The sequence below is a fragment of the Condylura cristata genome, unplaced genomic scaffold (genome assembly GCF_000260355.1).
Source record: "Condylura cristata isolate star-nosed mole 26May11 unplaced genomic scaffold, ConCri1.0 scaffold00008, whole genome shotgun sequence".
Classification (NCBI taxonomy): Eukaryota; Metazoa; Chordata; class Mammalia; order Eulipotyphla; family Talpidae; genus Condylura; species Condylura cristata.
In genome coordinates, this window is record NW_004567109.1 from 63,917,319 (window position 1) to 63,942,981 (window position 25,663).

At 37.9% G+C, this 25,663-nt stretch overlaps 1 protein-coding gene across 1 annotated transcript in view; it reads right to left on the bottom strand.

The window, feature by feature from the left end:
• Window positions 1–8,000: 8,000 nt before the first annotated feature.
• Window positions 8,001–25,663, bottom strand: part of ZNF354A (zinc finger protein 354A) — a 30,460-nt gene continuing 12,797 nt past the window's right edge. The window contains exon 5 of the mRNA XM_012722737.1: window positions 8,001–10,061. Coding sequence (XP_012578191.1) covers window positions 8,518–10,061 — 1,544 coding nt within the window. The 3' untranslated portion in view covers window positions 8,001–8,517. The remainder of the gene's footprint in view (window positions 10,062–25,663) is intronic.

The window sequence follows — 25,663 nt, forward strand, 5'->3', positions numbered from 1 at the left end:
AGCAAAGGCAACTATAAAGTTGATGTTGAGGAGTACATGCCTCATGACTATGTTGCCTTTTATGTATTTTATGGTTTATGTCTTATATACAAGTCTTTAATCCTTTTGGCTTTGAAATGTTTTGGTCTGTGTATGGTGTTGGGTAATAATGTAGTTTTTTTTAATGTATCTCTTCAGTTTTTCTAGTGCCAGGTGTACAAGAGACTTTCCTTGTTCTATTGTATGTACTTGTTTCCTTTGATATAAATTAGTTGTCTTTATATGTATAGATTTATTTTTGGGCTCTGGTCCCACTGATGTATACATTTACTATTTCAATACCATGCTTTTTTTTTATTATGATCTCTTTATAGTACAGTTTGATGTCAGGGATACCTCTATTTTTGTTTCATTATATGGGGTCTTCCATAAATACAAATAAATGAGATTTTTTTTGGTTTTATTTCATTGGGATTTTGATAGGGGTCGCATTATATCTATAAATGATTTAAGTAGTATAGCTATATAGTAGTATAGCTATTAAAGATTTTTTCTTCTAATACATGATCACAGAATATATCTGCATTTTTGTCTTCTGTTCTTTTCAGTGGTTACTTGTAAATTTTAGTGTACAGGCCTTACACCTTTAGTTAAATGTATTCTTTTTGATGTGGTTATAAATGGGGTTGCTTTTATTTTTAGTTTCTACAAATTGGCTATGCGAGAATAAACCCAACAGATTTATGTATATCAATATTGCAGCTTGACATTTTATTGTGTACATTTAATATTTCTAATAAGTAATGAATATCCCTGACATCAAACTGTACTATAAAGAGATCATAATCAAAACAGCATGGTATTGGAGTAGTAAATATATAAATGTTTTGGGGATTTTCTGTTTATTAACATGCCATTTGAAAATGGCAAGTTGCTTTCTCTATATTCCATATAACAGTGATATCAGAATTTATCTTTCTCCTTCTGACTTATTTCACTCATCATTATCTCTTTTAATTTCATCTAGATTGCTACAAATTGCCCAAGTTTATCCTTTTTGATGACAGAATATCTATATCTACATAGATACATGTATCTATATCTATCTCTATATATGGATATATATAGGAGATATATCTATAAATTTATATCTGTGTATATATAGATATATAAGAACACAGGAGTGCTTCTTCCTTTATGATTTGGTTATCTTTTCTGGTCTAACTGCTGTTTCTAGGCCTACCACCATTATATTGAACAACAGTGGTAAGAACAGACATTTTTGCATCGTATTTCAACTTTGAGGAAAATTTTCAGTATGATGTTGGCATGGGTTTGTGCCTTTTATCTTTAGGTATATTTCATATGTATCAATTTAGTTGACTTCTTTCATCATAAATGGATGTTTAATCATGTCAAATACACTTTCTGTGTCTATGGAGCTACGTATGATTTTTGTCTTTTGTTGATGTGGTGTATCATGTTTATTGATAGGTACTATATTGAACATTATGGAACAAATCCCATATAATAATAATAGCGAATGTGGTGGATGAGGTTTACCCCTCAGACTATATAGAGAACCCATTTAGTTTAATTTACAACAAATATTGAATCAATCTTTTATCATCCTATAAAAACCATCTATAGTCTGAAAACTGTACTGAAACCATAAATGCAATGTGGAAGTTGATCTGTTAATGTTTGGGATGAGTGCATGCCCCAGTATGAGTTATGCAAATAACTGCCTAACAGCAGCAAACCTCAGCCACTTTCCAGTGAGTGCTCTGTCACAGTGTGAGAGTGCTGGACACATGGCAGGCAGAAGCCAAGTCCATAGCAGTGAGGTTTTGAAAGCAATGGGGAGACAGAATAACACAATAAATAGTCACAGGAGTGTAAAGGGAAATAATTTTTCACAGAGGAAGAACAGATCTCCAGAACCCAATCACAAAGATATGGAATATCTGTTACTCAAATACGATACAGAATTCAAACTTGCTATCATGAAGAAATATGAAGAACTTTGAGAAGATATACAAAAGAAGATCAGACATACTATAAACCAAGACATTCAGCTGGTGAGGGGAGGAAAAGGGACCAAAACATGGGAGAAAAGAGCACAAAAGGCTACATGACAGTTCCTAGGTGTCTCCATGGTAGTAATTCTATGGGGATTACATCTGAAAGTAAATGACAATGTAAAAAGTGCAGTAAAATGTAAAAGGAATATTAAGGGTGGATTAGAAATAGAATCCAATTTTCTGTTCTAGGAAACAAAACTGAGCTTCAAATGTAAATACAGGTGGAAGGCAAAGGGTTGGAAAACTATCTTACAAGTGAATGCAGCACAAGGAAAGGTAGGGACAGCCACCCATATACCACACAATAGAGTTACAGTTAATAAAAGTAACAAAGAGACTGGGATGTTCACTGTATAATGATTGAAACAATACATCAAGAGAATATAACATATAAAATGAAGCAGTGCCAAAATATATTAGCCACTATCAACTCAGTAAGCAAACCTTGGGAAAAACACATTAATAAGCCCTCCCTGGTGGTGCAACGTGTTAAGGTACAGCACTGCAAGTGAGCTGCAGCCACTTCAGTACGAGTTCCATCTCCACCCTGAAGGTAATCCACATGGTGCTGCAGACCTCTCCTGACCTGCCTGCTTCTCCCCTCAGCAGTCTATTTCACCAGTCTGCCTCTTCTACTTCCCACAGAATTTAACAATTTATTCTTTCAATTGTGGTAACATTAGAGTTCTCTCCTTTAGGTTTTTGATCATTGTAGGGTACCCATCAAATCACCTGCAGTCCACTACCAAAGTCCATTGTGCTTCATTCCTTCTTTGCTCCTAATCATCCTACTTCCTCCACCCCCTTTTTGGTCTGCTTGAGTTCTATGGTCAGTTTTCAAGGGTTAGCTTTTAAGGCCTTTCTTTGGGTCTTAATTTGCTTTCTCTATATTCCATATAACAGTGATATCAGAATTTATCTTTCTCCTTCTGACTTATTTCACTCATCATTATCTCTTTTAATTCCATCTAGATTGCTACAAATTGCCCAAGTTTATCCTTTTTGATGACAGAATATCTATATCTACATAGATACATGTATCTATATCTATCTCTATATATGGATATATATAGGAGATATATCTATAAATTTATATCTGTGTATATATAGATATATAAGAACACAGGAGTGCAATTTCCTTTTACAATATAGATAGATACAGATATAGATATCTAGGAGTGGAATTGAACTATATGGTAAATCCATTTTTAATCTCTTGAGAAACCTGCATGCTGCCTCCCATAGGGGCTGGAAGTCAATATTCCTACCAACAATGTAAGTGTTCCTATTTCTTCAAATCCTTGCTGGCATTTGTTGTTTTTGATAATTTTGATGTTGGTCATTTTTCACTGTTGTGAGGTTGTATCTTGTAGTTTTGATTTATCTTTTCCTGATGATAACTGATGAACAGTTTTTCATGTACCTATTGGCCATTTGGTTGTTTTCTTTGCAGTAATGCCTGTTTTAGCTCTGTCCCCAAAATGAAGACATAATAGCTTTAAGCAAAAAACTAGGTCACATGGGGCTCCCCTAGTGGTGCAGTGTGCTGAAGCACAACACTGCAAAGCTGGCCACAGCTCCTTCAGCATGATCCCTGGCTAGGGAGGTGACCCACATGACATACCAGATCTCTCCTGACCTGTCTGCTGCTCCTCTCAGCAGTATACTTCACCAGTATGCCTATTCTCCCCACTGTCTCTGGTGAATCCTCTCACTCCTCACACCTGCTGTAACAAAAACACACACAGATCAATGGAATAGAATTGAGACCCCCAAAAAACCACACATAAGTGGACAGTTAATATGACAAAGTAGCAAATAATATACTCTAGAAAAAGGAAAGCCTCTTCAGTAAATGGTGTTGGGAAAATTGGACACTGCATGCAAAAGAATGAAACTAGACCACCATCTCACATCATACACAAAAATTAAGTCTAGATGGATAAAATACTTAAATATACATAAGAAAACATAAAATTAAGATGCTTCTGTGAAAGACTGTAACTAAAACAAAGACACAGTCTACTAAATGTAATATATGCATAATATACATCTGATGAGACAATGTCAAATATTTTGAAAGTTAATACAATTCAAGAAAAAGGCAACAAATAACTCAATAAAAATGTAAAGAATTTCTTCAGAGACAAATGGCCAAGTAGAATGTGAAAACAATTCATCATCAGGGAAATGTAAATCAAAACCAATATGCTATACGATCTCATACCAGTGAGCACGGCTCATATCAAAATGATGAGAAGCAAGTGCTGGTGGGTGTGAAGAAAAAGGGAACATTCTTACATTGTTGGTAGGAATGTGACTGGTCCAGCCCTCATATAAAGCAGTGTAGAGTTTCCTCAAAATAAATAAATAAATAAATAAAATGGATTTGCCATATGACTCAGCAACCCCACTTCTAGGAATCTATCCAAAGAACACAAAAATACTAATTCAGAAGAAAATCTGCACTCCTGTTTATTGCAGCACTGTTGACAATAGCCATGATTTGCAAACTTATGTGCTCAGAAATAGATGAGTGACTCAAGAAGATATGGTATATATAAGCAATAGAATACTACCCAGATTAAATAAAACTCTTATTAGAAGAAACACTGAGCTGTTAGGGTTTATGCTTAGTATAATAAGCCAGAAGTAGATAAATACCACATGGTCTCACTTATATGTTAGATATAGAAAAAAAAAAAGGAGACAAACATAAAACCTACCCTTGGAAGCTGACCATAGGTCTGAGGAGGGGGAGAGAGGGAGGAAGGAGTGAAGATGGGGTGAAGGGAGAACACCATGAATTATGGTAGAGGACTATGGATGTTCTTGTCATGGGAGAATAAAGGTAACCACACCTAAGTGGAGAAATCCTATATTGTCAAACCATTAACAAGGATCTAAAGCAATGTTAATTCATAAAAAAGTATCCTACTAATAAATTGATTTGCTGCTGTATTTGTCTACTGTTTGTCTAATGTTAACCATGTTTGTCTAATTATAACCATGGCAATGCAATTAGTGTTTGGAACAAAACTTAGTTTTATAATGCCAGGGACAGCATTTCACTTCTCTTCATACCACTTGTTCTCTTTGCATTCCTAGGTTGCTTCTTCAGTGGTCATATATTAAATGTCTTGCAAATATCTTTAGGAATTTCCCACTCCGTCATATTGGCAACAGTCTTGCATGTAACATCAAGCAACTCCTCATCTAAGTAGTTTGCAGTCAGAATAAATTCATTTATTAAAAATTATCTTCTTTCTTCTTGCACAAGAATCATTTTTAGTTATCTTTCTTCAAGTTCATTGACTCATTCCTACTACTATTCTTACTTTTTAGACTCCCAGTTATGGAAGTTAGAAATCTACTTGAAGTTATATATATTACAATGCAAGTACAAATCCCAAGGTTTTGGGGAGGGTAGATTAGATTTGCTTTATTGTCTTCTTTGCCAGGGTGCCAGTCCACGTAGAATACCTAAGCTTCTCTGTCTTGGGCTGAGGGCATGGGCCTCCATACTTTCTCTACTTTCCCTGAGGATGTTTGTTTAGGTTGGAAGCTTTGTCATTTTCATTATCCTCCCAACTCAGACTACGTCCGTGTGTCATTCCAACAACACATTAATTTCCTGTTCCTTCTAGTGAGGTCTGTGTTAGTTTCTGAGGTCCAGGGGCTTCAGCCTGACTTCTATATTATAGGATTCTCTCAGTAGTGTCAGGAGTGTCCTCTGTTGCCATTTTGTTGGTGTCTCCTGCAATTCTTTTTTTTTTTTTTAAATTTTTTTTTATTATGCATACAGAACTGGGGTACAGGTCAGAGTTGCAGGGACAGTGAGAGGGATCACCAGAGACAGAGTAGGGAGCAGAACAGGCAGATCAAAAAAGTAAACTGCTGAGGGGAGCAGCGGGCGGGTCAGGAGAGGTGCCATGTGGATCACCTCCGGGGCAGGCGGGGATTGAACTTGTGCGGAAGTGCTGCACCACCAGGGGGCGCCCATCTCCTGCAATTCTTATCTGAATTTCTCACCAGGAAATTTGTCACTTTATTCTTCTACTTGCTATCAAGTTGTTAACATATGCTGACTTTTTTTATACCTGACTTTCCATCATTTTTTAATACTAAATGCACAATTTCATAGCACAGAAGGCTTCAAAGTGACATTTGGCTTAATGTACAATATTTGAAAATTAATCATTACATTTATAATTGTATTTGGAATTCAAATAAAAGCAATCATAAGAATTGAGAATATTGAATTCATAGTATCAGAGCCTCACTAGTCAATTTGTCACTCACTGCACTGAGTTTATAGCAATAATTTGGGCTTGTTAAAATCCAGGCAAACTAGTAAGAAATTGAACTTAGTATGTGAAGTTTATGTATATCAGCAAGGGAGAGCTGATTATATGTGTCAAGTTAGTTGGATTTTTAGAAAAAGGAGTTTATGGATATATTTCCAAGTATATTTGTGATCACTTGAATATGGCTGTAATTGACTGGCATACTTTCAGAAGCAGGTCACTGGAGTGAGGCATTCACAGGTTGGTATCTGGAGATACTGGGCTGTCTGCTGACTTTCAGCTGATCTGTAAATAATGGTTTTCATCTAATGTTGCCATTCAGATAACAGTACCAATGCTGAAACAGAAAAGTAGCACTACTGAAATTTTGCTTCTAGTGGTGATGGTGAAGGTTAAATTAATGTTGACCAGAGACATAACAGTTTACAGGACAACACATTAAATGCAGGACATATCACTTGCCAACCTTCTGAGTCGGCTTCGCTTTCTCACTTACCAACATTACATATATATATAATTTTTAAAGGTTTTTATTTTTAAATCAGTATTTTTAAGACTTATTTGTGCGTACAGAACTGGGGTACAAGCCAGAGGTGCAGGGGTACTGAAAGGATCCACCAGCAGACAAGACAGGAAGTCTGCTGCACCATGTGGATCACCTACAGGGCTGGGGATGGAACGTGCACTGAAGTGGCTGTGGCTAGCTTGCAGTGCTGCATCCTAACCTGTTGCGCCATCAGGGAGGATCAACCTCATATATTCACAAAAATCATGTTTTCCTAATACTTTATCTTCTATTCTCCATACAGACTGTTCCCACTTGAGTTTGGAACCATTGAATTACAATTGTACAGATTTAAGTTTACACACTTTGTTCAATTCTCTAAATTAATCCTCTACAATTGCTCAAATAATTTTCTATCATTTGACCCACACCTATTTTAGGAGAAAATCCAACTTCTTATAATGGTAAATAGGCCTTTTGTTACCTCTTCCTGTCTTTTTCTCTGACACAGGCTCATTTAGCCCTACAGTTGAGTTTTCACAAATGAATGTGTCAGGATATTCCCACTGGCCTCTTTACACATACATTTTCTTTTCTTTTCTTTTTTTTTTTTGGGTGCTTATCTCCACAGACTTCCTAATATTATTTCAAAAGCTGGCTCTGTAAAGTTTTTGTTAGCTCAGGTTTCCTTGATGACAATCATCTCCTCATCTTGTGTATACCTGTATGTCATTCGTATACTGCAACATATTATTACGTTTGCTTAACAACCACACTTAACATATTGTGACATAACTTGCTTACTTACCTGCTAGTCCCCCAACTGCATCTTCTTTTTTTGCAGTTTGTGGCTGGGTCTATCCTTAAAATTTTCATTATGTAGTACAATGCCTGTCCTACAGCTTGCATTTGAAAAAAATTCTGTATTATTTGTGTTTCTTTCATTTTAAAGTTGTTACTATAGAGCACCAAGCATTAAAATGATGAGTCTTTCAAGATTTGGGTACAACTGATAGCCTCTACTGCAAATACACTATAGCATGTATAGGTAAACTTTAAACTTGAAATAATTGCATTTTTCCATTTAATATACCTAAGATGACGGCTCACATTATCTAGCAGGTGTCTTTTCATAACAAACCCAGAGAAAAAAATTCCAGTATTAGGAATTAGATATAACATTACTAGTTCACGCTACTACAAAAGAACAAAAGAGTAGACTTTTATTACTACTTTTAAGTGAAATCCATGCACAAAATTTGACAGTGGGTCAGGAAAAGGACTAACCCCAGAAATTGTGAGGTAGTTAACAGTTCATTTTAAATCATTTTTATTTGATCCTTTTCTCTAAAAATGTATAATTCCTCTGACCAAATCTTCTATATGTTAAAATGCTATAAAAATTTTTACAAATTCCCAAAGTCAATGCCTTCATTTGTGAAATTCTTCATTTCAGGTTATTTTAGAAAGGTTCTAACAGGAATGAACACTTTCCTCATGTTCTATTATATAGTAAAGAGATACCTTCGGAATTATTACCTGTGAGAACTAAATTATAGGTTTTTTCATATCTGTTACACTTTCTACATCATTCTTAATGTATTCAGATGAACTTCAGTTTAAGGCTTTCAAACATGCAAATCTATTCAGGGTTCTCCTCAATATGAATTTTATAATGATTAGTTAGGGATGACCTGTGGTTGAAAAGTTTCCCACATGTATTACATTCATAAGGTTTCTCTCCAGTATGAATTCTCTGATGGGCAATGCGTGATGAGCTTTGTCTAAAAGTTTTCCCACATGTATTACATTTAAAGGGTTTTTCTCCAGTATGAATTCTTCGATGCTGAATAAGAGCTGAACTTTGGCCAAAAGATATCCCACATTCCTCACAACGATATGGTTTTTCTCCAGTATGAATTCTCTGATGATTACTGAGGGATGAATTACACCTGAATGTTTTCCCACACTCATTACACTTATAGGGTCTTTCTCCAGTATGCATTCTCTGATGTTGAATAAGAGCTGAACTTTGTCTGAAAGCTTTCCCACACACTTTACATTTACATGGTTTCTCTCCAGTATGAATTCTTTCATGTATAATAAGTGTTGAGTGGGAACTTAAGGCTTTACCACATTCATTACAGTTATAAAACTTCTCACCAGTATGAATTATACGGTGTCTATTAAGTCGTGAAATAGAAGTGAAACCTTTACCACATTCATTACATCTATAGGGTTTTTCTCCAGTGTGTATTCTTTCATGTTGAATTAGAGATGCACTTTGACTGAAGGCTCTCCCACATTCACTGCATTTAAAAGGCTTTTCTCCAGTATGTATTCTCTGGTGATAACGAAGGGATGAGCTAGATTTAAAGGTATTGCCACATTCATTACACAAATAGGACTTCTTTCTGGAGTGAATTCTCTGACATCCAGGAAGAGACGACTTCCTGCCTGGATTGTACTTGTAGGGGTTTTCTCCAGCATGGATTTTCTGATGTATAAAAAGGCCTGACCTTCGGCCAAAAGATTTACCACATTCTTTACATCTATAGGATTTCTCCACAGTATGTGTTCTTAAATGCTTATAAAGGGATGTACTAAGAGTGAAGGCTTTCCCACATTCTTTACATATGTAGGGTTTCTCTCCAGTATGAGTTATTTGATGTTGAATAAGGGCTGAACTTTGGTTAAAGGCTTTTGAACATTCTTTACATTTAAATAATTTCTCTCCACTATGGTTTTTTTCATGTTTACGAAGGGATGATGTGTTAGTGAAGGTCTTCTCACAAATACTACATTTATAGCGTTTCTCTGCTATGCTGATTTTTGGCTGAATAAGTAAATCTGAATTCTGCTTGAAACTATTTCCTTGTAGTTCACCTTTTGGTGGTGTTTTTTGTCTGGGAACTATCTGTTGCCTAACAAGGTCGGACTTTGGGCTGAAGTTCTGGTCAACTTCAATATTTTTATGTCTTCTTTCTACAATGAGAAATTTTTTGTTGGTAACTGAAACTATCTGGATACTTCCTTTTTTTTCCAATCTGTCTTCATATATACAGAGTTTTTCTGATTTGTTGAAGTCCCAGCGTCCATTCCTATTGGAGCTTTTCATTACCAACTCCTGAAGTGAAGAATCTTGTATTTGTTTTGACTTTGTGATTTTATGGCTGCTCTTCCATCCTAGAAGGGGAAACATTGAAGATAGTTTATGTGATACAACATTTGACCATAGAGGTTAAATGTACAGAATGTTTAAACTAGGAGTGACCAAGGAGTAGTTAATAATAGAATGGAGAAAAGGAATTAAAAGAGAAACATGACCTGGGGCTCACAGTCTAGGATCAAAGTTAAAAGCTCACGGTGAACTATTAAATTATCTTCATGACATGTTTCTTCTTTGTGTAATCATTCCACTCTGGTCTTTCCTCCTTTCCCTCATATCAAATGAGTTTCCACAATATGATGAGTTTCCCTGTATGATAGTACTAACCACTGTGTTAAATCTCTCAAGATACTTATTTTCCTTTTTTAATATAGCATGCCCTATTAACTTAGATCTTCTTGAATATTGTTATCATATAGAACATGCTGTGTTATTTAAATACTTACATATTTCTAGTCTGAATAGTGGTATATATCCTCACTTGTATATTAATTTCACACACATACTAACAATTCACTTACAGAAATTGCCTTCCAGGACAGTACATCACATAATTAATGAATGTTTCAGACCAGGTCAATCGGAAAGGTACTATTGAATTAATCCATAGAATTTTCATAGAATACACAGAATCTATAGGATTGTTAATAGGAAGACATGAAGCAAAAAGGTGCAAAAAGAAGGCAACCTTGTTCATATATTAAGCAAAAGGTTATGCAGGCAGAGTCAAGGATCAACAATAAGTAGACATCAAAAGAGGTTAACATGGTAAAGAACTGAATTAAAAAATATATACAAAGCACACAGATCATTGAATATTAAAATTTGCCAGGGGAATAGCTTTACATCTATTTTCACATTTCCTCTGGAGTTAGAGCTAACCGTTTAAAGAACTCCTTTACATTTCATTGTATTTGAGACACATCTCTCTCACATGTGTACATACTTCCTCTGCTTGGAGAACATAATATATTCTTTTTCTTATCTACCAGTGCACATATACCAGTTTCCTTCATGGATAACTTTTCCTGTACCTGCTTTAAAAAGTAGTATTCCCTAAGGTTTAGGATTCCTTTTTTATTCTATACCCCATCTGTGACTAGTTTTATATGAATTTATAACTTTACTATTTATTGCTAGGATAAGTTTTTTTACTTTCTGCCCAACTCCTTCCTAGTTTTTTTTTTTTCTTTGCCATTTTAAGCCTTGCTAAATAAATAACCAAGTTTCAATACATTGTTAGGACAAAAAGGGTGAAAGTTGGTCACAAAAATGGAGTACTTTACCTTGTTTCTATCACTCATTGATTCTAGGTTTAGTACTAGTATGCTAAAGTGTATGTGGTTTCTAAAGCACTCCATAATTTTTTTTTTTCTTTATCTTTGCTCATGGTAGAGAAAACTTTCAACTCTCAAATATTTATCATGTAACTATTGTAGGCCATGTGATATTTCAGACATGTAGACAATGTGATGACTAAGAGTCCAAGCCTTTAAGAAGCATTATACTTGTGTGTAAATGCTGAGGGAAGAGAAGAAAATTAGGTGACAAATAATAAAGCCATATGGATATATGAACAAAAAGTTTCCCAGAAAACAACAAACACAAGTGCAACAACCTCTGAGGTATAGCAAAGAGACTCTATAGTTGAAGTACAATGAGAAAGTGGTAAACAGGACTGCAACAGTGGATGGGGGTAAATCATATCAGGCCTCATAAGTTATGGAAAGGGCTCTGGAATTATATTCTAAACATAATGTGAAGCCACAGGAATTACATATTCAAGTTGGCTAGTGTATGAACAACAGACTGATAGGGAGTAAATGGAAATAAATGAGGAGAAACAACTTAAGAAGCTACTCCAGTTATCTAGGTGAGAAAGAAAATGAAAGTATGCATGACTGGATTAAGGTATACAGTAAAGTAAGTACTAACAGGATAAACGACGTGGGATGCTGGGTAGGGAAAAAAAAGGGGGACACCAGGAGAAGGGTAGCTCAGGGGTGATGGTGGTTGTTCTGTTTCAGGTGTTTATTATGATTTAGATTCCTTAACAAGGCACTGAGGGATGTGGGGCCTCCCAGGTGGTGTAGGGGTTGAAGACAGCACTATCAATCTATCACCAGCCACTGTAGCAGGAATTTGATCCCTGATCCCTGGAAGCTGACCCATATGGCACATCAGACCTCTCCAGTCTTGCCTGCTGCTCCCCTCAGCAATGTATTTCAGTACAACTTCCTGTTCTGCTCCCCACTCTGTTTATGGTAAATCCTCTCACCCCCACACCTCTGGCCTACACTCTAGCTCTTGAATGCATAAATAAGTAAAACAAACAAACTAAATTAATTGTAATTCTGACAAAATGAAGACTAATATTTAGTAACCATGTTTTTCATGCAATATTAAGAAAGATCCACTGGAACATACAAAAGAAACAAGGGTAAGTGAGCCAACAGAAACATCAACTATAGAAATGTTTTTGACAAGTTTTGTTTAAAGGAGAACAGAGAAATTGCACTTAGGGATTTTTTATCTTTATGGAAGTGACTAGAACTACAAGGGTCCCTATCAAAACCATATTTACCTGAAGTGACTTTGGATTTGCATTTCCCAACAAAGCCATGAATCCTAGACATAGACATTCAAATAGTTTCTTATTAGTTTCCTTCAGGTCTACAGACCTACCTTTTGAAATGCAGTTCACTTTTGTTTCTCCCCAGAATTAAGCTTGAAATACATTACAATTCTGGTCAGAAATTTAAAGAATAATTTGCTAATGACACTCACCTAGTTTCTGTCAGGAGATCTATATTCTCCTGCTTTGGCTCCTACAATACCCTCTGAATTTCCAACATTCTCTCTAGGCGATTCTATCTACTCCCACACCTCCTATGTGAATGACTATTTGGATTCTTTTCTTTAGAGTGGTATTTCCAACTGCCTACTACACTTTCCATTTGAATACCATTCTTTTTAAATTTAGAGTGCCCCAATGTGAGCCCAGAACATTTCTTCTTAAATCTTTTAATCTGTTTTTGAGATTAGAATCTAGTATAACATTTTCTATTATGTTGCCACAAATTCTTAGCAACCTTCTCTCACCTACATTCCAAGTCTAGTCTCTTAAATTTCATCATTAGATGTCTCTAACAATCTCATTAACACATTCAAGTTCTGGACAGCCTTTCACTCAAGAACATCCAAAAGAAGAGTTACAAAAGGCAAGGTATGGGAAAAAAGGAATGGGGCTTCCATGCTTTTTCCAATTGGGTGTGCCACTCTACCAGGTCGAGTGCAAGGTATTCACACAACTTGGGAGCTGTGGGTTTCATAGATATATAGTGATTAAATTATTGGTCACTGATAATTTATTCCATTTGCGGTCTTTCTCCCTTCCCCTGAGATCAGAGAGGTAGGGCCAAAAGTTCCAAAGCTCTAATCCCAAATTAGGGTCCCCTGGTATTAACCCCCCATCCTCAGGTCACCTTATTATTAACATAACAAAAGACATGTTGGCCACTTTTAACACTTAAGAAATTTCATGGGTTTTAGAAGCTTTGTGTTAGACAGAGAAGAAACAAAGATCAAATGAATGTATTTCTTAGGATAAGTCACAATATCACAGGAATAATTCACAAAGACCTTACTTAAACTGCTGTGGTACAAAAGTAACTGAAAAAAAATTCTCTATAACAAGGTACCAATGTAAAATTCACTAAGATTGCTTGTTTTAATTTTTAAGGAAAACTTTTCCATTTTTATTCAATCTTCGAATTTTATAACAATTTTATAGTTTCAAAGTCAAAATGATAAAAACAAAATATCTTAAAAATTCTAGATTTTGGGCCCTCCTGGTTGCGCAGCAGTTAAAGCACAACACTAAGAAGCTAAAGCCAGTTCAGCATGAGTTCAATCCCTGCCCCATAGGTGACCCACATGGTAGCAGACCTCCCTTGACCTGCCCACTGCTCCCTTCAGTAGTGTACTTCGTTGATCTGCCTGTTCTATTCCCCACTCTGTCTTGCGTGAAGCCTCTCACTGCCCCTGCACCTCTGGCCTGTACCCCAGTTCTGTATGCATAAATATATAAATCTTAAAAACAAAATTCTGGATTTCTATTTCTCCATTTTTCTTTTCCTCCTTCACTGTGTAGGTAATTATTTTTACTAATGTGCTTTGGTCCATTTTTTTTTCTTTTTGGATTATTGTTTGAATATAAGCAAATAAGATATGTTCTTTGTTGGTATTGTCTTTCTTAGATGAAAGTACTATTCTTATTGTTGTGTTCTGCACCTTCCCCCACTCATTAATAGATCCCCATGGGGATCTAGATAGATACCACATAGGGGAATTTACTGAGATCTTCCTCATTCATTTCCAGAGATGCAAAATATTCAATTGTATGATTATAGCTATGCATATTCATTCAGATTCTCTTCATTGGACATTTGAATTAACTTTAATACATTAAGGTTTTAATTGATACATGATAAAGCTTTACATCAGTGTCCATACTGCTAATTAGCTATTGTATCACTTCTAAAATCCTAGCTTAGGACCTTCTCTGGTGGTGCAAGTAAAGCACAGAATTAGAAAGCTATACACAGCCACTGCAGCAGTTTGATCCCCAGCCAGGGAGCTGACCCATATGGGAGCAGACCTCTTCTGTCCTTCCAATTGCTCCCCTCAGCAGTGAATTTCAGTCTATTTGCCTGTTCTGCTCCCCACTCTGCTCTGGTGAATTCTCTCACCCTCACCCCCTGCACTTCTGGCCCATACTTCAGTTCTTGTATGCGCAAATAAATAAATCTTAAAAAAAAAATCCTAGCCCATAACTACTGATATCAGCTACAAAAGTTACTTTTTTTCCCCAGCTAAGAGTCAGACTAAGTCATTAAAACTACTCTGTAGAGTAAGGAAGCTCTCTGTTTATCCACAGGGAAAGTTTTATTTATAAAGTTAAAGGGTAGCATAACATGTGCTATGTATTTAATGTGGGTTTAAACCAAGGAAAAGAGTATGTATAGAAATATTTGTTTACATATGCATAGAAGAATTCTTTCAGTTGCTGTCTCTTCTTCATATACAGTTGTCTACAGTGTCTGATACTTGTATATTTCTTCCCTCTTACTTACCCCTCATTGGCTTCATTCTGACTCCTGCCTCTATCACTGCCCTTGCTTAGAAACCATGACCTCCTTGTGGCTTAGATGAACACTTTCTTCAGTTCTCAGCTAACTTACCTCTCAGCATATAACAGCAAACTCTCTTTTTTCTTTCTAGAGACATACTCTAAGCTAAGTGGTCCTGTACTTTCCTCTAGATTTTTTTTCATTTTCTACCAGTTTCAATCTCCTTTGCACACTAATTTTCTACTACTTTCTATTCCATCCTTGGACTGCCTTGGGGCTTAGTCCTAGGTGCCCACTTCTCACTCTGATCTTTCTATAGGCCATCTTCAATTACCAAAACATTCTAAAAATAGTTCTCGGAGGAGCAAGATGGCTCAGTAAGGACACTGAGCTTGCCACCAGGCTCACATAAGACAGATAAGCCTCTAAATAGGCACAAATATTACGAGCATTGGCTCAACTGAGGGTACCCTAGATTTGCTAGATCAAGGATAACTGAGGGAGACTCAGAGATTGGGGAGCTTTGAGTAGGGAGCCCTGCTCCAGGAGTAACTAAGCAGCTTGGAAGCTGCAGCTGGCTTGCAACTCTTCTACTTGCTCCCTGTCCCCACCCACATAACCAGGGTGTAGAACCCGAGGTAAAGAGAGATGGCTCAGCTTGGTGGCTGGTGCAGCTGGGAGGCTTGAAACTCTTCTACCTGCTCCCCACCCCTACCTGCACAACCAGTAAGCCCAGGAGGTAAAGAGAGACTGCTTGGTGGCTGGCTTGGGGGAGACAACTAGGCAGATACTTAAGAAACCTGGGACAGTGGAAGACTCAAAGGTGAATAGATGGGCAAGTGGGAGCAGCAATGCTGCTACAGCAGGGGGTTGGTTGGCAGGGAGACCAGCAGGGGAGCTTTCCTTTTGGTGGTCACTGTGGGCCCTCCTAAGGAGACCTGTATGAATAATCCCAGTTCTGAAATCTTAGTGGGGGAGTCTCTGGTGTTACCTACTGGCCAAAACAAAATCACCAGCCACACTCACCTGAAACCAGGTGGCTTACCTGAGGGAAAGCCATCAAGAGAAGCCTTTTATAGCCAACCCTTACACCAGAAGCTTCTAGATTCCAGGAGACCCTGTGTGGAAAGAAACCTCAGGAGCTCCTTTACTAGCCCAACTACCTCAGGGTACTAACAAGAAAGCCAAACAAAACTGAAGACTCTTGAAAGGTTACTCTACCCAGTCATAGGGTGCTCCCCAGGTGACCAACCTAAAACCTAAAACCACAAAGACTAGCTAACTGGGTGCCATCAGACATCTGAGAGGCAAACTCCCCTACCTATGGGTATGTTTGTTATTTGTTTGTTTTGTTCCTATATTGCTCAGCTGGTAGAATTCTGTGCCCTTCCTTCAGTTTTACCCCAGTTTTCTGTCTTCTTTAGCTTTCTCCTTCCCCTTCAACATTACTATTACTGCTGTCTCTCTGTTACCCTCCCTCCATTTCTTCCTGCTTTTCCCTCTAACCCATTGAACCCGCATCTCTTCCTGTCACCTTCCTTCTTATTATATTTCCATATCATATCCTTTCCCCTAACCCCTCCTCTCTTTTAACACCATTATTTTGTCAAGGTACATCTAGAAGAAGAGAGAAGTTCAACAGAGAAAATCAGCCAATCCAGGCACTTCTTTCAGGTACTTCCCAGAGACTAGTAGGACTCAATGTGTTACTGGAAGAAGCAGAAATGCACTTCCCAGAGACTAGTAGGTCTCAATGTGTTACTGGAAGAAGCAGAAACCTACAAGAGACCTCTGGGTATTACTGGCTGAGACAACAGACCCAATTTCACACATTGGGAGATGGAAAAACAGGAGATCTTAGAACAAAACACAGTTCAGAATATCCGCCAGACAGACATGTTCACATCACAGCAAGTGTAATTAGAAATCATGCTGATCAGCAACAGCGGCACAGGAGTACTTAGAACAAAGCAGAAGGCTAATAGGAAGGGGGAAAAAAAAAACCCAAAAATACAAGTGACCAAGCAGGCCCCTCTGAAAATAATACACTCCAGAGAGAAAGTCATTCCCCACAAAACAATATTAAGGAAACAGAAGAATACCTCTACCTAACAGACATTTCAAAAAGGCCATGATGGAAAAAAAAAAAGTAAAGAGCTAAAAAAAAACAAGCAGAAAGATAAAAACACCATCAATGAGCTGCGGAAGAGTGAAGGATCAGGAGGATAATGAAAGACAAGTGGAGGAACTCAAGAACTCTGGGAAAAGCAAAAAAAAAAAAAAAGGAAAAACAAATAAACATTCTTGAAGATTCATACATAAAAAAGAACCAAAAGAGAAATGGAAAGAGAACTACAAAGGAAAAAAACTGAAAAGGCACTCCAAGAAATATCAGCTGCAATAAGAAAAATAAACATAACAACCATAGGTAGTAGAAGCTTTCCTTCTACTATGATGGAAAAATAAAAAACATTCCATGACAAACAAAATGCCCAGAAATTCAACACTACTAAACTCCCATTACAACAATTACTATAAGAAACCCTAAAGCTAAAACCAACAGAGGAGTGAATAGGAAGATTAGAACAAAGTAAGGAAAGGAAAAAAGCAAATAAAATGAAAAGTATGTATTTCAATATATCAATACTGACTCTGAATGTAAATGGTCTAAACTCACCAATAAAGAGACACAGAGTTGCAGGTTGGATAAAAAAACAGAAGCTTTTGCTGACTAACAGAAACATACTTAACTACAAAAGATAAACAGACTGAAAGTAAAAAGATGAAAAACAATCCTACAAGCAAATAGATCTAAGGGACATTTAGATAATTCAGACTTCAAACTTAAAGTAAAAAAGATACAGATGATCACCACATTATGATCAAAGGGACAGTACATCAGGAATCCATAACAATTATCAACATATATTCATCAATTGAAGGAGCACCAAAATATGTCAATTATCATCTCTGAAAACCAACATTAGATAAATCAACAAAACAAAAATAGGCAAGAACATGAGAGCTCTGAAGGAAGATCTAGACCTAATGGGCCTAATACATCTACAGGACACTACACCCAAAGAAATCTGAGTACACATTCTTCTCAAATCCACACGTGACACAAGCTATGCAACATGTACCAACTGACAGATTCCGGGTAGATTGGGAAAAGCTCTGAAAAATCAGAATTTCCACTGCTAACTTATTTTATGACCTCCCTTTTTTGTATAATCACAATATCAAAATATTCTGAGCAACCATCTGTTTACAATTGGATTGTCTTAGCCTCATAAGACAGCTGCCTGGCTCAGGCAAGCTGCCCTAGGGTGAGAAATCCCTGTCTCCTGGGACAGAAGGCAAGCCCCAGGACAGATAAGACTCCAGGGCATAAAAACTCCTGGGAAGCTTCCTTGGCTTCTTTATATAAAAAAGCAAACCTCAGATAAGACTCCCAGAGCATAAGGACTCATGGACAAATTTTAACCTTGACTACACAGGTGTTGTTTTTTGATGTACAACTGTACAACTTTCTCTTAATTTATTCCTTTTTAAAACAAGCACTAACTACTCTGCTAGCCTTAAATTAGCCACCAGCTTTTCTTTGGACAATCACTGATAACACTGCTAACACAATTTATTACTACCCCAAGACCCCTGATAACCTTTTGCTAATGAGCTCATCCCTTTCCAGACCCCTCTTCCTTTGAGTGATAACTAAACAGCTGTACACATAATAATTATCACAAAAACGTATAATCTAGTATACCATAATATGTTAAGAGAAAAATGCTTTGTTCCCCTTGTCCTTGAGAATGTTTTATGGTGACCTCTCATTAACTCATCCTATGCATTATTGCAATTAACTACTTGTTACACAGTATAGATAAAGACTGCTGAGGGAATGGCAGAAAGACTTGCACCCAACCCTGACTCCCATGTCTTCCTTGTGCCGGCTCCTCTCTCCCCTTTTGGAATCTCTGCTTGCTTACGCCTTCCCATCTTAGAGTCCTGCCTGTGTTGTCTCCAGACACCTTGATAGTTGGAGATGGTCTCCAACACACACGGTTCATTCTCCAAAATTAATCATATACTGGGACACAAGACAAACATTAACAGATACTCCAAAGTCAAAATCATACTATCTTCTCTGATCATGAAAGCATCAAACTAGAAGTAAACCACAAAAAGAAAGAAAGGAACATTCCACCTCATGGAGATTAAAATCCATACTATTGGGGGTTCTGGCAAGATGGCAGCAGAGTGAAGACACTGAACTCGCTGTCTCCAAACTCACACAGGAAGGTAAGACTCAAAATGGACTACAGACTTACATGCTATGATTTTCAACACAAATGACAGCATCCTGGACTCATTAGATGGAAGGTAACTGAGGGAGATTCAGTGACTGGGGAGCCCCGATAGGGGAACTCCAATCCAGGAGTGCCCATGCACTAGGAAGTGCCTCAGATCAGAGCTTGCTACTCTCCTCTCCCCTTCCCTCCATCTACCCACAAAACCTGCAAGTAAAGCTGGAGTTAAAGATAGACAATTCAAATAATAATAATAATGATAATAAAGATAGACAATTCATCTGGGAAAGACTGCTCCTTGTGGATGCCTGGAGGCGGGGAGGGTGAACTGGGGGCTGGTACAGTTGGGAGGCTTGCAGCCCTTCTGGCACTCCCTGCACCCCCACCTCCACCACAGAGGCAGGAGATTAAAAAAAAACAAACAAACAGCCTGGCTATAAGACTGGCCCAGTCACAGGGAGGCCTGCAAAGCTTCTAATGTGCCCCAACCCTCCCCGCGCAAATCCCCTGCTGGCACATCCAAGTATATAGGGAACCTGGGATATCTGGACATTGGAAAGGCTAGGAAGATCAACAGGTGGCTACCTGAAGCAAGAATCACCAGGAAGAAGCTGTCAGGGACAGCCATTACACCTGAGGTGTTTAAATTCCAGGATACTCCTGGTAGAAAGAAATCTCAGGAACTTTTTTACTAGCCCAACTACATCAGGGGACAAAAAATAAAACCAAACAAAAGGAAATTCTGGGAAGGCTACTTTACCCTGTCTTAAGGTACTCCTCAGGGGACCAGCCTAAAACCACAGGATTAGCTAACTGGGAGCCACCAGACTTCTGAAGAGGAAATTCTCCTGTACCCATGGTGGTGTTTGTCATCTGTTTGTTTGTGCATTCAGTTCCTGTATCACTCAGCTGGTAGATTTCTGTGCCCTTCCTCTATTCTTACCCTGGTTTTCTGACCCCTCTAACTTTCTTATTCCCCTCCAACACTATTATTCCTGCTGCCTTTACTCCTCCTGACACTTTCCCTCCATTTCCTTCTTCTCCTCCTCTTTCCTCCATCTAACCCTCACCACCTCCTATCAACTTCCTCCCTATTACACCTCCATATCATACTCCCTTTCCACCTAACCCCTCATCTCACTCCCTACCACATTTTAACTTCATTATTTTGTTGAGACAAGTCTAGAAAAAGTGAGAAATTCAACAGAGAACATCAGCCCATCTAGGTACTCTTTGCAGGCACCTTCCAGCAACTAGAACTCAACATGTTGCTGGACGAAGCCAAACACAAGATACCCCTAGCTACTACTGGCTGAGATGACAGACATAAGCCCACACAGTGGGGGCAGGAAAAATAGGAGATATTGAAACAAAACACAGCTAAAAACACCCTCCAAATCTAAAGTATCTGGAAGTCCCTTAGTCATTGCAGAAGAAGCACCCAGAGAGAATGCCAGCCAATACTAGCAACATAGTTATCTCAATGCATAGAAAATATTAGAAAATACACAACAGGGAAAAGACACACAAATACCCAAGCAAGCCCACAAGGGAAAAATTCACCACAAAAAAATCAATTACCAGAGATATAGAAGAGCTACTCAGCCTATCAGATAGAGAATTTAAAATCATCATGATAAACAAACAAAAAGCAGAAGGAAAGGAAGGATAAGAGGCAAGCCTATCTAAAGTCATCATGATAAACAAACAAAAAGGAGAAGAAAAAAGATATGAGGAAAGTTAACAAGGAGTTAAAGAATGCAAACAAGGAAATGAAAGAAATGAAAAAGAAAAAAAGTGCGTGAGACAAGCAATCAACAAAGTGAATAAAGAAAATGAGACCTTAAAAAAGGAAATGAAAGAAATGCAGGAGATGAAAAGGGTACTAGAGGAGATACAGAATGTTGGGGAATGTAATGAGAGCAAATCAATGAAATGGAAGAATGAATCAGCACCCTCGAAGACACAGAATTAAAGAGAATGAAAACAGAAAAAGAAGAAAAATAAAAAGGAAAAGGAATGAAGAAACACTTCAAGAGCAATTTGACATCATGAGGAAAGGAAATAACAGCTATATGTATCACAGAAGGTGAGGAGAAAGGCCAAGGATTGAGAAAATATTCACAGAGATAATAGAAGAGATTTTCCCTAATATAAAGAAGGAGATGAAAGTAGACATACAAGAAACAAGAAGAAAAATAAACTACCATGATGATAGGAGAAATACAGCAAGACACATAGAATACAAGACAAGGAAAAGATAATGAGAATGACAAGTGGGAAGAAAGAAAATAACCTATAAAGGGAAACTGATCAGACTGACATTAGACTTCTCCAAAGAAACACTATGGGCAAGAAGAGTGGAGGGACTCCAAAGCATCAAATGCCAACCAAGAATATTCTATCTGGTGAAGCTTTCCTTCTTCTACGAAGAAAGAATAAGGACATTCTCAGAGAAACAGAAACTCCACAACATTTTCATGACTAAACCTCCACTCCAAACAAATACTACAAGAAGTTCTCAAACCAAATCCAACAGAAGAATGAACAAGAACAGTTCAAAACAAGGAATAAAAGCACAAAAGATAAAAAAAAAAAAGGCAAGTATAGGTGCCAGTGTATCAATATTACCTCAAAATGTAAATGGCTTAAACACATCAATAAGAAGACACAGAATTGCAGGATGGATTAAAAAGCAGAACCTGGTTCCGGCAAGATGGCTGCAGAGTGAGGACGCTAAAGTCACTACCTCCAGATTCATGCAGGATAGATAGGACTCAGAATGGACCTTAGATTTACGTATTAGGCATTTCAACCCAAAATGAGGGCACCCTGGACTTACTGGATGGAAGATAACTGAGGGAGACACAGTGATTGGGGAGCTCTGACCCAGGAGTGCCCAGGTGCCTAGGCGCTAGGAAATGCCTCAGACAGGAGTCTTGCTGCCCTTCTGCCAGCTTCCTGCATCTACCCACAAAACCTGCTGGTAAAACCCTGGAGGTAAAGATAGACAAGTCAGCTCTGTGAGTGGAGCCCAAGCAGAGAGAAAAACTGCTTTGTGTGGGCGCATAGAGCCCTGTAGGTGGGGAAGAAAGACTGGCAGCTGGCTCAGTTGGGAGGCTTTCAGCCCTTCTGGCACTCCTTTAACCCTCCCACCCCCCAATGCAGAGGCTGGGGGACTTGCAGCCATTAAGGCAATGCCCTGCAAGGATCACAGAGCTCAGGAGGTGGAAAAAAAAACAACAACCAAAAAACAGTTAGACCTGATCAACCACAGGTCCTGGCACAGGAAGGCCTGTAACACTTCTAAATCTATCCCCCATGCCCCACCTGTACACCCAAACATAGAGAGGCATTAGGAAGTGCCTCAGACAGGAGGCTTGCTGGAGGCCCTTGAAGTAAAGAGAGACTTGGTGAGTGAACCCCAAGCAGTGGGGAAAGATTGCTCATAGAGCCCTGGAGGTGCAGAGGGAGGACTGGTGCAGCTGGAAGGCTTGCAGCCCTGCTGGCACTCCCTGCATCCCCTGCCCCCACACATTAAAAGCAGTTATATGAGGAAAATATATAGCAATACAGGCTTATATAAAGAACCAAGGAAATTGAGGAAGTAATCAAAACCCTCCCCCAAAATAAAAGCCCAGGACCAGATGGATTTACAAATAAATTTTACTGCACGTTCAGAAAAGCACTAGTTGCCTATTTTATACAAACTCATCCAAAAAAATCAAAAAAGAGGGGAAACTAACAAACACTTTCTACAAAGCCAACATCACACTAATACCAAAACCAAAGAAAACACAAAAAAGAAAAATCAGACCAATATCCCTAATGAACACTGATGCAAAAATCCTCAACAAAGTCTTAGCCAACCGAATCCAATAATGCATTAAAAAATAATACACCATGACCTAGTGGGCTTTATCCCAGGAGTACAAAGATGGTTCAACATCAGAAAAACAATGTAGTCCATCACATCAACCAACAGAAGAATAAAAATCATATAATCCTATCAATGCAGAGAATGCATTTGACTAAGTTCAACACACATTTATGTTTAAGGCCCTCGGAATACCCAGAATAGAAGGAACATATCTCAACATGATAAAATCCATATATGACAAACCCACAGCCAATATTATCCTCAATGGAGAAAAGCTGAAAGCCTTTCCCTTGAGATCAGGAACAAGACAAGGGTGTCCATTATTGTCACTGCTCTTCAACATAACATTGGAAGTTCTAGTCAGAGCAATAAGACAGGAAAAAGACATAAAAGGAATCCAAACAGGGAAAGAAGTGAAACTATCTTTATCTGAAGATGATATGTTAATTTACGAGGAAAACCCTAAAAACTCCAAGAGATGCTAATTAAAACAATCAACCAATTTAGTAAGGTAGCAGCATATAAAATCAACACACAAATTTAGATGCCTTCCTATACACACCAATCAGAAACAGAAATTAAAAAAAAAATCCCCTTTTCAATTAAAACAAAAAGAATCAAATACTTGGGAATAAACCTAACTAAAGAGATAAAAGACCTATACAAAAAAAAAAAACAAACAAAAAAAACAAAACTATAAAACACTGTTAAAAGAAATACAAGCAGATACCAAGAAAAGGAAACATATCCCCTGCTCATGGACTGAGAGAATTAATATCATCCAAAAGGCCAGCCTAACAACAGCTATGTACAGATTTAATGCTATCCCAACACTCAATGACATTCTTCAAAGAAATAGAACAAATATTGATGAGATTCAGATGGAACCACAAAAGACTTCGAATAGCCAAAACTCTCATGACTATAAAGAATAGAAGCATACCAATAACTGACTTCAAGCTATACTACAAAGCCATAATAATCAAAACTGCATGGCATTGGAACAAGAACAGATACATAGGCCAGTGAATTTGAATAGAAAACCCAGATATAAACCTACAGGCTTATGGGCAGCTAATCTTTGACAAAGGAGAAAAGAAAGTTTGTTCAACAAATGGTGGCGGGAAAACTGGGATGCTCATGCAAAAAAATGAAACTAGATCACTATCTTGCATCATGACAAAAAGCAACCAAAGTAGATTAAAGACCTAGACATAAGAATGGAAACCATAAAATACCTGGAAGCAAAGATGGGCAAAACACTACACCACATATACCTCAGCAACATCTTTAAAGACAAGGCACCCAATGCAATGATAGTGAAGGAAAGGATAAACAGATGGGACTACATCATTAAAGAGCTTCTGTACAGCAAAGGAGACATTACAAAACACAGACATCTGCTGATCGGGAAAAAATTTTCTCATGCAATACTAGTGATAAAGGATTGATCACAATGATGAAACTCAAGCACTGAAACTCAACAAAAATAAACAGTCCTATCAAAAAAAAAAAAAAAAAGGGCCCTCCCTGGTGGCGCAGTGGGTTAAAGCACAGCACTAAGAAGCTAAAGCCACTACTGCATGAGTTCGAATCCCACCAGCCCTGGAGGAGATCCACATGGCGAGGCAGACCTCTCCTGACCCACCCACTGTTCCCCTCAGCAGTGTACTTCCTTGCTCTGCCTGTTCTGCTACCCTCTCTGTCTCTGGTGAATTGTCTCACCCTCCACATCTCTGGCCTGTACCCCAGTTCCATATGAATAAATAAATAAATCTTTAAAAAAAAAAATGGGCAGAAGAGTTTAAAAGACACTTCTCCAAAAAGGAAATGTAGATGGCCAACAAGCATATAAAGACATTTTTTTTTTGTAATATAAGGGAGATATACAAATTAAAACCACAGTGAGATACCACCTCACATCAGTGAGAACGGCATATCTACAAACAACTAGCAACAACAAATGTTGGCGAGCATGTGGAGAAAAAGGCACTCTTCTGTATTGTTGGTGGGTATGCAAAGTAGTACAACCACTATGGAAAACCGTTTGGAGGCTTCTCAAACTGCTAAAAATGGAGCTTCCATATGACCCAGCAATCTCATTCCTAGGCATCTGCCCCAAAGACACAAAAACACTGATTCAAAGACACCTGCACCCCCAGAAGACATGGAATCAACCCAAATGCCCAATAATAGATGACTGGACTAAAACATTGTGGTACATATATACAGTGGAATATTACTCAACAATCAAAAAAGATAAACACATGCCTTTTGCAGCAACATGGATGGAG